General features: G+C 45.2%; 1 protein-coding gene across 1 annotated transcript in view; it reads left to right on the forward strand.

The window, feature by feature from the left end:
* The window catches only part of LOC144675334 (hemopexin-like), a 56,717-nt gene extending 44,785 nt beyond the window's left edge, over positions 1-11,932 (forward strand). The window contains exons 10-11 of the mRNA XM_078536168.1: positions 2,544-2,694; positions 11,526-11,932. Of these exons, the coding sequence (XP_078392294.1) occupies positions 2,544-2,694; positions 11,526-11,752 (378 nt within the window). The 3' untranslated portion in view covers positions 11,753-11,932. The remainder of the gene's footprint in view (positions 1-2,543; positions 2,695-11,525) is intronic.
* The last annotated feature ends 2,782 nt before the right edge of the window (positions 11,933-14,714 follow it).

The raw sequence follows: 14,714 nt of genomic DNA on the forward strand, positions 1-14,714 counted from the left end.
TTTCTTTCTGTTCCTCAGTGTGTCTGTGTATCTGTCTGCCCCTCAGTCTGTGTGTGTGTTTCTGTCTATCCCTCAGTGTGTCTGTGTATCTGTCTGCCCCTCAGTCTGTGTGTGTGTTTCTGTCTGTTCCTCAGTCTGTGTGTGTGTTTCTGTCTATCCCTCAGTGTGTCTGTGTATCTGTCTGCCCCTCAGTCTGTGTGTGTGTTTCTGTCTGTTCCTCAGTCTGTGTGTGTGTTTCTGTCTGTTCCTCAGTCTGTGTGTGTGTTTCTGTCTGTCCCTCAGTCTGTGTGTGTTTCTGTCTGTTCCCCAGTCTGTGTATGTGTTTCTATCTGTTCATCAGTCTGTGTGTTTGTTTCTGTTTGTTCCTCAGTGTGTCTGTGTATCTGTCTGCCCCTCAGTCTGTGTGTTTGTTTCTGTCTGTCCCTCAGTCTGTGTGTGTTTCTGTCTGTTCCTCAGTCTGTGTATGTGTTTCTATCTGTTCATCAGTCTGTGTGTTTGTTTCTTTCTGTTCCTCAGTGTGTCTGTGTATCTGTCTGTCCCTCAGTCTGTGTGTGTGTTTCTGTCTGTTCCTCAGTCTGTGTGTGTGTTTCTATCTGTACATCAGTCTGTGTGTTTGTTTCTGTCTGTTCCTCAGTCTGTGTGTGTGTTTCTATCTGTTCACCAGTCTGTGTGTTTGTTTCTGTCTGTTCCTCAGTGTGTCTGCGTATCTGTCTGCCCCTCAGTCTGTGTGCGTGTTTCTGTCTGCCCCTCAGTCTGTGTGCGTGTTTCTGTCTGTTCCTCAGTCTGTGTGCATGTTTCTGTCTGCCCCTCAGTCTGTGTGCGTGTTTCTGTCTGTTCCTCAGTCTGTGTATTTGTTTTTGTCTGTTCCTCAGTGTGTCTGTGTTTCTGAGTGTTCGTCAATATCTCTGTGTTTCTGTCTGTTCCCCAGTGTGTCTGTGTATCTGTCTGCCCCTCAGTCTGTGTGTGTGTTTCTGTCTGTTCCTCAGTCTGTGTGTGTGTTTCTGTCAGTTCCTCAGTCTGTGTGTTTGTTTTTGTCTGTTCCTCAGTGTGTCTGTGTTTCTGAGTGTTCGTCAATATCTCTGTGTTTCTGTCTGTTCCCCAGTGTGTCTGTGTATCTGTCTGCCCTTCAGTCTGTGTGTGTGTTTCTGTCTGTTCCTCAGTCTGTGTGTTTGTTTCTGTCTGTTCCTCAGTCTGTGTGTGTGTTTCTGTCTGTTCCTCAGTCTGTGTGTGTGTTTCTGTCAGTTCCTCAGTCTGTGTGTTTGTTTCTGTGTGTTCCTCAGTCTGTGTGTGTGTTTCTGTCAGTTCCTCAGTCTGTGTGTTTGTTTCTGTGTGTTCCTCAGTGTGTCTGTGTTTCTGTCTGATCCTCACTGTGTGTGAGATCCTCACTGTATGTGTGTGTGTTTCCAATTTTCATCAGTGTGTGTGTATGTGTGTATATGTTTCTGTCTGCTCCTCAGTGTGTGCACATGTTTCTGACTGTTCCTCAGAGTGTGTGTGTTTCTGGCTGTTCCTCAGTGTGTGTGTGTTTGACTGTACCTCAGTGTGTGTGTGTTTGACTGTTCCTCAGTGTGTGTGTGTTTGACTGTTCCTCAGTGTGTGTGTGTTTGACTGTTCCTCAGTGTGTGTGTGTTTGACTGTTCCTCAGTGTATATATGTTTCTGTCTGTTCCTCAGTGTGTGTGTTTCTGACTGTTCCTCAGTGTGTGTGTGTTTGACTTTTCCTCAGTGTGTGTGTGTTTGACTGTTCCTCAGTGTGTGTGTGTTTGACTGTTCCTCAGTGTGTATATGTTTCTGTCTGTTCCTCAGTGTGTGTGTGTTTGACTGTTCCTCAGTGTGTGTGTGTTTGACTGTTCCTCAGTGTGTGTGTGTTTCTGGCTGTTCCCTCTGCTCAACACCCACTTGAGAATTGTAAACTTTATTTTATATTGTCTCTCAGTGCTCTTCCTAAGAAAATGAATCCCCTCACACTTCTCTGCATTTAATTTTATCTGCCACCTATCTGTCCATTCCACAAACTTGTCTATGTCCTTATGAAGTTCCGCACTGTCCTCCTCACAGTTCACAAAGCTTCCAATTTTTGTACCATCCACAAATTTTGAAATTGTTCCCTGTACACCAAGCTCTAGGTCATTAATATATGTCAGGAAAAGCAAGGGTGCCAACACTGAGCCCTGGGGAACTCCATTGTGAACTTTCCTTCAGTATGAAAAACAACCATTCAGCACTACTCTCTGTCTCCTGTCACTCAGCCAGTTTTGTATCCATCAGGCTACTGTCCCTTTTGCTCCACGAGCTACTACTTTTCTCACAGGCCTGTTGTGCGGCATTTTATCAAATGCCTTTTGGAAAACCATGTGCACCACATCAACAGCATTACTCTCATCAACCCTCTCTGTGTCTATTTCTGCTTCTTACTGAGAACAATGATGGACCATCACTGATTCCCTGATAATAATAGTTGAGGGTGTGCTGTAAAAGTCAAATGGAAATGGTTTAAATCTAACCCAAAATATACTTTATTATAAAAGTTTCTTTCATTTTCAGGGATCACAACTATTCGTATACAAAGCTGAGGCACAATACGCATTGATTGAAGGATATCCCAAACCTGTGACTGAAGAGTTGGGAATCCCCAGTACAGGTGTCGATGCAACATTTATCTGCCAAGGATCTTCTCTTCTCTACGTGATCTTGGGTAAGACAAATGTATATGTTGCAATGATCTCTGTGAAATATTTCCAGTTGTTCTGTTATTTTTCTCTGAGTTCATGTAGAGATCCCAGTGGGAAGTCAAAAGGAGGAGTTTTTCAGGAGTTTGACTAAGTGAGTAACTCACCTCCTGAATCCACAAAGCCTGTCCACCATCTACAAGGCACAAGGCAGGAATGTGATGGCTGAGTGCAGCTCCCACAACACTCAAGAAGCTCGACACCACCCAGGACAAAGCAGACCGCTTAATCTTTTGTTTATTCTTTCATGGGATGTGGGTGTCACTGCCTAGGCTAGCATTTATTGCCCATCCCTAATTACCCCATGTTCAGGGGCATCAGAGTCACCCACATTGCTGTGGGTGTGGAGTCACATGTAGGCCAGGCCAGATAAGGACAGCAGATTTCCTTCCCTAAAGGACATTAGTGAACCAGATGGGTTTTTACAACAATGGTTTCAGGGTTAGCAGCAGACTTTTAATTCCAGAATTCAAATTTCACCATGTGCCAGGGCGGGATTCGAACCTGGGTCCCCAGAGAATTACCCTGAATCTCTGGATTACTAGTTCAGCAACAATACCACTACCCCATCGCCTCCCCATATTGATACCACATCCACAAACATTCACTCCCTCCACCACCGATGCACAGTAGCAGCAGTGTGTACCATCTACAAGATGCACTGCAGGAATTCACCAAGGCTCCTTAGACAGCACCTTCCAAACCCATGACCACTACCATCTAGAACGACAAGGGCAACAGATAGATGGGAACACCACCACCTGGAAGTTACCCTCCAAGTCACTCACCATCCTAACTTGGAAATATATCACCGTTCCTTCACTGTCGCCGGGTCAAAATCCTGGAACTCCCTCCCTAACAGCACTGTGGGTGTACCTACACCACATGGACTGCAGCAGTTCAAGAAAGCAGCTCACCACCACCTTCTCAAGGGCAATTATGGATCGGTAATCCCGTGAATGAATAAAAAAGTCCGACACTCCCGCCCTTTCCCCTCAGCCCGTGCAATTTTCTATTCAGATAATAATCAAATTTCCTTTTGAAAACCATAATAAGGATCAGTACTGAGGGAGTGCTGCACTGTCAGAGGGTCAGTACTGAGGGAGTGCTGCATGGTCAGAGGGTCAGTACTGAGGGAGTGCTGCATGGTCAGAGGGTCAGTACTGAGGGAGTGCTGCATGGTCAGAGGGTCAGTACTGAAGGAGTGCTGCATGGTCAGAGGGTCAGTACTGAGGGGGTGCTGCATGGTCAGAGGGTCAGTACTGAGGGAGTGCTGCATAGTCAGAGGGTCAGTACTGAGGGGGTGCTGCATGGTCAGAGGGTCAGTACTGAGGGAGTGCTGCATGGTCAGAGGGTCAGTACTGAGGGAGTGTTGCATGGTCAGAGGGTCAGTACTGAGGGAGAGCTGCATTGTCAGAGGGTCAGTTCTCAGGGAGGACTGTACTGTCAGAGGGTCAGTACTGAGGGAATGCTGCACTGTTGGAGAATCACTATTGAGGGAACACTGCACTGTCGGAGGATCTGTGTTGATGAAGTACTGCACTGTCAGATGGTCAGTGCTGAGGGAGAGCTGCACTGTCAGGGGGTCAGTACTGAGGGAGTGCTGCACTGTCAGAGGGTCAGTACTGAGGGAGCGCTGCACTGTCAGAGGGTCAGTACTGAGGGAGTGCTGCACTGTCAGAGGGTGACACCTTTTATTAAACTGTGCCCCCCAGTTCTAGTCTCTCCCACAAGGGAAAAATCCTCTTAGCATCTAACCTGCCAAGTCCTCAGGATCTTATATGTTTCAATAAGATCTTCTCTCATTCTCTAAACTCCAGTGGGTAAAGGCCCTGACTATCCAACCTTTCCTCATAAAATAACCCCCCCATCCCAGATATCGGTTGAGTGAACCTTTTCTGAACTGCTTCTAATGCATTTATATCCTTTCTTAAATAAGGAGACCAAAACTGTACACAGTACTCCAGATGTGGTCTCACAAACACCCTTTAGCAACTGTAGCAAAACATCCCTACTTTTAAATTCCACTCCCCTTGCAATAAACACCAACATCCCATTTGCCTTCCTAATCACTTGCTGTACCTGCATACTAACTTTTTATGATTCATGTACCATGACACCCAGATCCCTCTGTACCTCAGAGTTCTGTAATCTCTCTCCATTTAAATTATATGCTGCTTTTCTATTCTTCCTGCCAATGTGGACAAGTTTACATTTTCCCACCTTATATTCCATCTGCCAATCTTTTGCTCACTCTCTTAACCAAGTCTATATCCTTTTATCACCTCCTTATGTCCTCTTCACAACTTTTGTTCCTACCTATCTTTGTGTCATCAGCAAATTTAGCCACCATCCCATCAGTCCCTTCATCCCAAGTTATTGATATAAATTGTAATGAGTTGAGGCCCCAGCACTGATTCCTGTGACGCTCCAGACATCACATCTTGCCAACCAAGAAATGACCCATTTATGTCTACTCTGTGTTTTCTGTTAGCTAATCAATCCTCTATCCATGCTAATATGTTACCCCCTACACCATGATTATTTTGTAATAACCCTTGATCTGGCACCTTGTCAGTTGTCTTCTGGAAATCTAAGAACAGCACACCCTGAGCTTCCCCTTTCTCCACGTTGCTTGTCATTTCCTCAAAGAACTCCAATAAATTAGTTAAACATGATTTTCCTTTTCACAAAACCATGTTGACTCAGCCTGATTGCATTGAGATTTTCTAAGTGCCCCACTATAACCTCCTTAATAATAGATACCAGGAATTTCCCTTCAGGGGAGGCGATGGGGTAGTGGTATTGTCGCTGGACTAGTAATCCAGAGACCCAGGGTAATCCTCTGGGGACCTGGGTTCGAATCCTGCCACAGCAGACGGTGACATTTGAATTCAATAAAGTTTGGAATTAAAAGTTTGATGATGACCCTGAAATTATTGTCGAATGTTATTAAAAACCCATGTGGTTCCCCTTTAGGGAAGGAAATCAGGCCTACATGTGACTCCAGATCCACAGCAATGTGGTTGACTCCTAATGCCTCTCTGAAGTGACCTAGCAAGCCACACAGTCGTATCAAACCACTAAAAAGTCAAAAAGGGAATGAAACCAGATGGACCACCCGGCATCGACCTAGGCACTGGAAACGACAATGGCAAACTCAGCCCTGTCAACCCTGCAAAGTCCCCCTTACTAACATCTGGGGGCTAGTGCCAAAATTGGGAGAGCTGTCTCACAGACTAGTCAAGCAACAGCCTGACATAGTCATCCTCACCGAATCACACCTTACAGATAATGTCCCAGACTCCACCATCACCATCCCTGGTTATGACTTGTCCCACCAGCAGGACAGACCCAGCAGAGGTGGGGGCACAGTGGTATACAGTCAGAAGGGAGTTGCCCCGGGAGTCCTTAACATCAACTCTGAACCCCATGAAGTCGCAGGTCGAACATGGGCAAGGAATCCTCCTGCTGATGAATCAGTGCTCCTCCATGTTGAACACCACTTGGAGGAAGCACTGAGGGTGGCAAGGGCGCAGAATGCACTCTGGGTGGGGGACTCAAATGTCCAAGTCCAAAATGACATAGCTGCTAGACTGGGTCTGCAGCAGGTGGTGAGGGAAAAACATACTTGACCTCATCCTCACCAACCTGCCTGCTGCAGATGCATCTGTCCATGACAGTATCAGTAGGAGTGACCACCGCACAGTCGTTGTGGAGACCAAGTCCTGCCTTCACATTGAGGATACCCTCCATCGTGTTGTGTGGCACTACCACTGTGCTAAATGGGATAGATTTCAAACAGATCTAGCAACTCAAGACTGGGCATCCATGAGGTGCTGTGGGCCATCAGCAGCAACAGAATTGTACTCGAACACAATCTGTAACCTCATGGCCCGGCATATCCCCCACTCTACCATTACCATCAAGTCAGGGGATCGACTCTGGTTCAATGAAGAGTGCAGGAGGGCATGCCAGGAGCAGCACCAGGCACACCTAAAAATGATGTGTAAACATGGTGAAGCTACAGCTCAAGACTATTTGCGTGCCAGATAGTATAAGCAGCAAGTGATAGACAGAGCTAAGTGATTCCACAACCAACGGATCAGATCTAAGCTCTGCAGTCCTGCCACATCCAGTTGTGAATGGTGGTGGACAATTAAACAACTCACTGGAGGAGAAGGCTCCACAAATATCCCCATCCTCCATGATGGAGGAGCCCAGCACATCAGTGTAAAAGATAAGGCTGAATCATTTGCTACAATCTTCAGCCAGAAGTGCCGAGTGGATGATCCATCTCGGCCTCCTCCGGAGGTCCCCAGCATCACAGACGCCAGTCTTCAGCCAATTCAATTCACTCCACATGATGCCAAGAAACGGCTGAAGGCACAGGATACTGCAAAGGCTATGGGCCCTGACAATATTCTGGCAATAGTACTGAAGACTTGTGCTCCAGAACTTGCTACACTCCTAGCCAAGCTGTTCCAGTACAGCTACAACACTGGCATCTACCTGGCTATGTGGAAAATTGCCCAGGTATGTCCTGTACACAAAAAACAGGACAAGTCCAGCCCAACCAATTACTACCCCATCAGTCTATTCGGTCATCAGTAAAGTGATGGAAGGGGACAATAACAGTGCTATCAAACAGCATTTGCTTAGCAATAACCTGCTAATTGATACTCGGTTTGGGTTCCGCCAGGGCCACTCAGCTCCTGACCTCATTACAGCCTTGGTTCAAACATGGACATGAACTCCCGAGGTGAGGTGAGAGTGACTGCCCTTGACATCAAGACAGCATTTGATCGAGTGTGGCATCAAGGAGCCCGAGCAAAACTGGAGTTGATGGGAATCAGGGAGAAAACTCTCCACTGGTTGGAGTCATACCCAGCACAAAGGAAGATGGTTGTAGTTGTTGGAGGTCAGTCATCTCAGTTCCAGGACATCACTGCAGGAGTTCCTCAGGGTAGTGTCCTCGGCCCAACCATCTTCAGCTGCTTCATCAATGACCTTCCTTACACCATAAAGTCAGAAGTGGGGGTGTTCGCTGATGATTGCACAATGTTCAGCACCATTTGCGACTCCTCAGATACTGAAGCAGTCCATGTTTAAATGCAGCAAGACCTGGACAATATCCATGCTTGGGCTGACAAGTGGCAAGTAACATTCACACCACACAAGTGTCAGGCAATCACCATCTCCAACAAGAATCTAACCATCGCCCCTTGACGTTCAATGGCATTACCATCACTGAATCCCCCACTATCAACACCCTGGGGCCTACCATTGACCAGAAACTGAACTGGACTAGCCATATAAATACTGTGGCTACAAGAGCAGGTCAGAGGCTAGGAATCCTGTGGTGAGTAACTCACCTCCTGAATCCCCAAAGTCTGTCCACCGTCAACAAAATACAAGTCAGGAGTGTGATGGAATACTCCCCACTTGCCTGGATGAGTGCAGTTCCAACAACACTCAAGAAGCTTGACACCATCCAGTACAAAGCAGCCCGCTCGATTGGCACCACATCCACAAACATTCACTCCTTCCACCACCGACGCCCAGTAGCAGCAGTGTGTACCATCTACAAGATGCACTGCAGGAATTCACCAAGGCTCCTTCGACAGCACCTTCCAAACCCACAACCACTACCATCTAGAAGGAGAAGGGCAGCAGATAGATGGGAACACCACCACCTGGAAGTTCCCCTCCAAGCCACTCACCATCCTGATTTAGACCTATATTGCTGTTCTCTCACTGTCACTGGGTCAAACTCCTGGAACTCCCTTCCTAAGAGCTCTGTGGGTGTACATACCACATCTCGAATACTGTGTGCTGTTTTGGTCACTTTATTTAAGGAAGGATGTAAATGCATTGGAGGCGGTTCAGAGGAGGTTTACTAGATTGATACCTGGAATGAGTGGGTTGTCTTCTGAGGAAAGGTTGGACAGACTGTTTGTTTCCACTGGAGTTTAGAAGAGTGAGGGGTGATTTGATTGAAGTTTACAAGATCCTGAACGGCCTTGACAAGGTGGGTGTGGAAAGGATGTTTCCTCTTGTGGGTGAGTCCAGAACTAGGGGGAACTGTTTAAAATTAGGGGTCACCCTTTTAGGACAGAGATGTGGAGAATTTTTTTCTCTCAGAGGGTTGTGTGACTGGAACTCTCTGCCTCAGAAGGTGGTGGAGGCGGGTCATGGAATATTTTTAAGGCAGAGGTAGATAGATTCTTGTTAGGCAAGAGGTTAGGCTTGTTAGGCCCATCGGGGTTAGATGGGAATGTGGAATTCGAAACACAAACAGATCAGCCATGATCTTATTGATAGGCAGAGCAGACTCAAAGGGCTGAATGGCCTACTCCTGTCCCTATTTCATATGTTCGTACAGTGGTTCAAGAAGGCAGCTCACCACCACCTTCTCAAGGGCAACTAGGGATGGCCTAGCTAGCAACGCCCACATCCCGTGAACAAATATAAAAAATAGATGTTAAGCTAACTGGCCTGTAGTTTCCTGCTTCCTGTCTCCCTCCTTTTTTGAAAAGAGTCACATTCGCTATTTTCCAATCTAACAGGGCCTTTCCAGAATCTATGGAATTTTGGAAAATTAAAACCAATGTATCCATTATTTCAGCCGCTTCTTTTAAGACCCCAGGATGAAGTCCATCAGAACCTGGGAACTTGTCAGCTTTTAGTTCCAATAATTTTCTCAGTGCCCTTTCCCTGGTAATTGTAATCGTTTTAAGTTCCTCCCTCACTTTCACCTCCTGATTAACAATTATTTCTGCAATGTCATTTGCATCCTCTACAGTGAAGACAGCTGCAAAATATCTGTTCAATTCATCTGCCATTTCCTCATTTTCCATTATTAATTCCCCAGACTCACCACCAGATGACCAATGTTCACTTGATTTACTCTTTTCCTTTTTAAATACCTGTAAAAACTCTTGCTGTCTGTTTTCATATTTCTAGCTAGCTTTCTCTCGTATTCTAATTTCTCCCTCTCTATTATTCTTTTAGTCATTCTTTGCTGTTCTTTATGTTCTGTATAATTTTTGAAGAATTAAATGCCTTTTCTTTCAATTTAATATGACCTTTAACTTCTTTAGTTAGCCACAGCTGGTGTGTCCTTCCCTTAGAGTCTTTCTTTCTCACCGGACTGTATTTTTTCTGTGTTCTGAAATATCTCCTTAAACGTCTGCCACTGCATCGGTAATGACCTATCCCTTAACCTAATTTCCCATTTCACTTTAGCCAGCTCTGAGTTCATGGCCTCAAAATTGCCCTTATTTAAATTTACAACACCAGTCTTATATCTATTCCCCTCTCCCTCAAATTGAATGTGAAATTCTATCATTTTATGATCACTGCTGCCTATGAGGTCATTAATTAATCTTGTCTCTTTGCACATTATCAAATCAAGTATATCCTGCTCTCTGGTTGCCTCTAGAACGGGCTGCTCTAAGAAACTATCCCGAAAACACTATGTTCTCATCATCCAGGCTACCTTTGCCAATCTGATTCGTCCAATCGATATGTAGATTGAAACACCCATGGTTATCACCGTGCCTTTCTCCCAAGCCACCATTCTTTCTGCCGGTATACAGTGTGGCTACTGTTAGGGGGCCTATAAAGCACTGCCACAAGTGACCTCTTACCTTTACTATTTCTCATCTCTCCTCAAACTGATTCTACATCTTGATCTCCAGAAGTAAGATCATCTCTCTATTTATACCAATGCCATCCTTCATTAACAGAGCTACCCTTCCACCTTTTCCTGTCCTCCCTAAATGTCATGTACCCTTGAATTTTCAGGTACCAGACTTTGTCATCCTGTAGCCATGTTTCTGTAATGGCTATCAGGTCATACATATTTATTTCTATTTGTGCAGTCAATTCATCTGTTTAGTTATTCCTACCAAATATCCTATGTGCTCAGTGCTGCCGGAGGGGTAGTCAAAATCTAGCCCATCACATCCAGTGTATAGCTGGGACCAAAACAGCCAATCACACTCCAGAATACATCACATGGCCAATCATACTCCGGGACACATCACACAGCCAATCACATCCCGGGACACATCACATGGCCAATCACATCCTGGGACATAGCACATGGCCAATCACACTCCACAATACATCACATGGCCAATCACATCTCAGGACACATCACACGGCCAATCACACTCCACAATACATCACATGGCCAATCATATTCTGGGACACATCACACAGCCAATCACACTCCACAATACATCACATGGCCAATCACATCTCGGGACACATCACACGGCCAATCACACTCCACAATACATCACATGGCCAATCAAATTCTGGGACACATCACACGGCCAATCACACTCCACAATACATCACATGGCCAATCACATCTTGGGACACATCACACGGCCAATCACACTCCACAATACATCACATGGCCAATCAAATTCTGGGACACATCACACGGCCAATCACACTCCACAATACATCACATGGTCAATCAAACTCTGGGACACATGAAATGGGCAATCACACTCCAGGATACATCACACAGCCAATTTCATACACTGAGATACATCACACGGCTAGTTCGTGTTCTGCCCACACCAAGAAGGTCATTACTGTTTCTGGGATCTTGCTGTGTGCAAATTAGCTGCTGCATTTCAAATATTACAACAGCAACTCAATTTCAAAAAGTACTTCATTGGCTGGAAATGACTTTGGGAGGTTCTGTGATTGTGCAAGAGTCTGGAGAAATGTAACTCTTTTCTTTCTAACCTCTTCTTCTTCCCTGATGTTGCAGGTAATCAGGTGCAGAGCGTCAATCTGGAAAAGACTCCCAGGAATCTAGGTGACGGGTTCCGGATTGGCCATTCCCATGTCGACGGGGCCATGTGCAACACTAATGGTGTCTACCTGTTTGTCGGCGCACATTACTACAAGTACAACTCACCCAGTGATCTCGCTGCTTGGACAAGTACCCCAGATCCACACAGCATCAGCCTGGATTTCATGTCCTGTGTACACTGAGTGGACAGTCTAGCTGCAGGAGGGAGGGGGATTTTCAGTGGTTTCACCTGAACCTCGAGTGGGAAAGTTCTGCTGGCCCCACGTGATCTAAACATGTTTCCTGAAGCTCAGCTATTATTACCAAATGTAAATCCTTTCTGCTGGTATCACTGCATAAAATAAAACTGGAGTTCTTGGTGACCTGTAATTCTCTTTAATCAAAAAGCTCCTCTTCCAGTGCTCTCTGTCTGATGGGCTGTGAACATGCACAGCTCACTAACCAAATTCATCTGAACCTTTGGATCTTCTCTCATCTACAGGTTGCATAGTGAAGGCACTGCTAATGTGAGCTACTGACACCAAAGTGGAAAGATTAACATAGTGTCCCTTCTTGTTTTTTTTAAATTCATTTTTGGGATGTGGGCATCACTGGCTAGCCCATCCTGAATTGCCCTTGTTCAGAGGGCATTTAAGAGTCAACCACATTGCTGTGGGTCTGGAGTCACATGTAGGCCAGACCAGGTAAGGACAGCAGATTTCCTTCCCTAAAGAACAGTCATCAGACTTTTTAATTTCAAATTCTTATTGAATGCAAATTTCACCATCTGCTGTGGTGGGATTTGAACCTGGGTCCCCAGAGCATTACCTTGGGTCTTTGAATGACTAGTCCAGTGACAATACCGCTATGCCACAAGGTACTGGTTAAAGTTCAGTAGGTCTGAAGAAGTCTTCGTAGTCATACGTAGGTTAACTGTAAGTCTTTATTAACTACTAGAACTATGTACAAATATACAGTAAAGGGTTCAGATAGGAGATATCTCCATGCTTGCTGGTACACACGGCTCTGTCCAACACGAGACTGACTCTGGGTGCGGGTCATGTGCTCTTACATCATTATGTGGGCGGTACTGTACTCAGTCCCACAATAATCCTATATGTGCCAGACCCTTACACAACACTACTGAAATGAACAGTGCCAAACTAACCATACACTTCCTGAAATGAACCATACCCATCCCTGAATGATCACTGTTCCTGTGAGTATTGATTGGCCTCAGTGCCAAATGAGTTGACTGAACTCAGCACTCAGCACAAACCATTTCCTCCCTGAAGCAATGGAAATATACTTGGGTTACCCAGGAGTTGATTTATGCACTATGCGGTTTTAACATACTGTGCATTGTTCATTAGAACATCTTCAGTCATCTATTCTTTCCACAACCTCTCTCTCCCCTCAGTCTCTCACTCCACTCACTTTCTATCTCTCTCTATTCCCCTCTCACTCATTCACCCTCCCCTCTCATTGTAGGAGCTGTCCAATTAATCCCACATTCCAGCTTCTTCCTGCCATACACTGCAAATCACAGAATCACATCATCATCTTAAAGAACATGTCTAAATGCTTTTTGAAAGTTCCTCTGGAGTGTCACACCTTTGCTGATGGCTCAAGAAACCAATCTTGAGAGGCAGGTTCTGCAACATGTGTTGCACATCAAGTTACCATATGTCATTGTGGGTTATTGTTTTTGGCATTGGCATCTGGTGCCAAGCCATTGTAGCCACTGGTTATTGTGGGTGAACACCAGCCCACAGAGATGTTGCCATTTCCCTCTGTCATCAGCTAGTGACTCACAATTGCAATAATTGATTACCTGGAATCCCAGCTATTATCCTGGAAAAACTTCTGTACCTACTCTCTAAGGTCCTGACACCCTTCCTAAATTGTGGTGTATTTGTTTCTTTTGTATTCAATGCCCTTATTTACAAAGCCAAGTATCCCAAACTTTCTTAACAGCCTTATCAACTTTCCCAGCCCCTCTCAGGAATTTGTGAACATTTACCCCCAGTTTCCTCCACTATTGTACCCCTCAGAATAGGTCCATTTAGTTTATACTGCATATTCATGTTGTTCCTTCCAAAGTGCATCACTTCACATTTATTCACACCAAATTGGATATGCCCATTTCACCAGAACATCTATGTCCTCATGAAGTCTGTTACTATCCTGCTCACCATTTGCTAGACTGCTAAGTTTTATGTCATCACAGAATCACAGAATTGTTCTGGTGCAGGAGGCCATTCAGCCCATCGTGTCTGCACCATCTGTGTTATGATAAAAACAAAAAACTGCGGATGCTGGAAATCCAAAAACAGAAATACCTGGAAAAACTCAGCAGGTCTGGCAGCATCGGCGGAGAAGAACAAAGTTGACGTTTCGAGTCCTCATGACCCTTCCCAGACCCCCAGGGTTTTGGTACGATACAGTTAGTGACCAGTAACTTTTTAGTTTAAAGTAGACAAAGCTTGAGATCCAAGACACTTGCTAAGTGATTAAAGACACAAGATTCCACAGTTTTTGAACAAACAAAAATAAACTTTACTGTACAGGATCAGACAGATAAAACAATTTACAGCCACAGAATCACAGAATTTTAACAGCCGGGAGGAGGCCATTCAGCCCATCATGTCTACACCGGCTCTCCAAATGAGCATTATGATCTAATACCATTGCCCTGCCTTTTCCCTGTACCCCTGCACATTGTTTCTATTCAAATAATCATCTAATGTCCTCTTGAATGCCTCGATTGAACCTGCCTCCACCACACTTCCAGGCCGTGCATTCCAGACCCGAACCACTCGCTGTGTGAAAAAGTTTTTTCTCCGTCACATTTGCTTCTTTTGCAAATCACTTTAAATCTGTGCCCTCTCGTTCTTGATCCTTTTACGAGCAGGAACAGTTTCTCCCTAACAAAAACAGAATTACCTGGAAAAACTCAGCAAGTCTGGCAGCATCGGCGGAGAAGAAAACAGTTTCTCCCTATCTACTCTGTCCAGGCCCCTCATGATTTGAACATCTTGATCAAATCTCCTCTCAGCTTCTTCTCTCCAAGGAGAACATCCCAACCTCTCCAATCTATCCTCATAACTGAAGTTTCTCATCCCTGGAACCATTCTTGTAAACCTCTTCTGCACTCTCTCCAAT

The sequence above is a fragment of the Cetorhinus maximus genome, unplaced genomic scaffold (genome assembly GCF_964194155.1).
Source record: "Cetorhinus maximus unplaced genomic scaffold, sCetMax3.hap1.1 HAP1_SCAFFOLD_954, whole genome shotgun sequence".
NCBI lineage: Eukaryota > Metazoa > Chordata > Chondrichthyes > Lamniformes > Cetorhinidae > Cetorhinus > Cetorhinus maximus.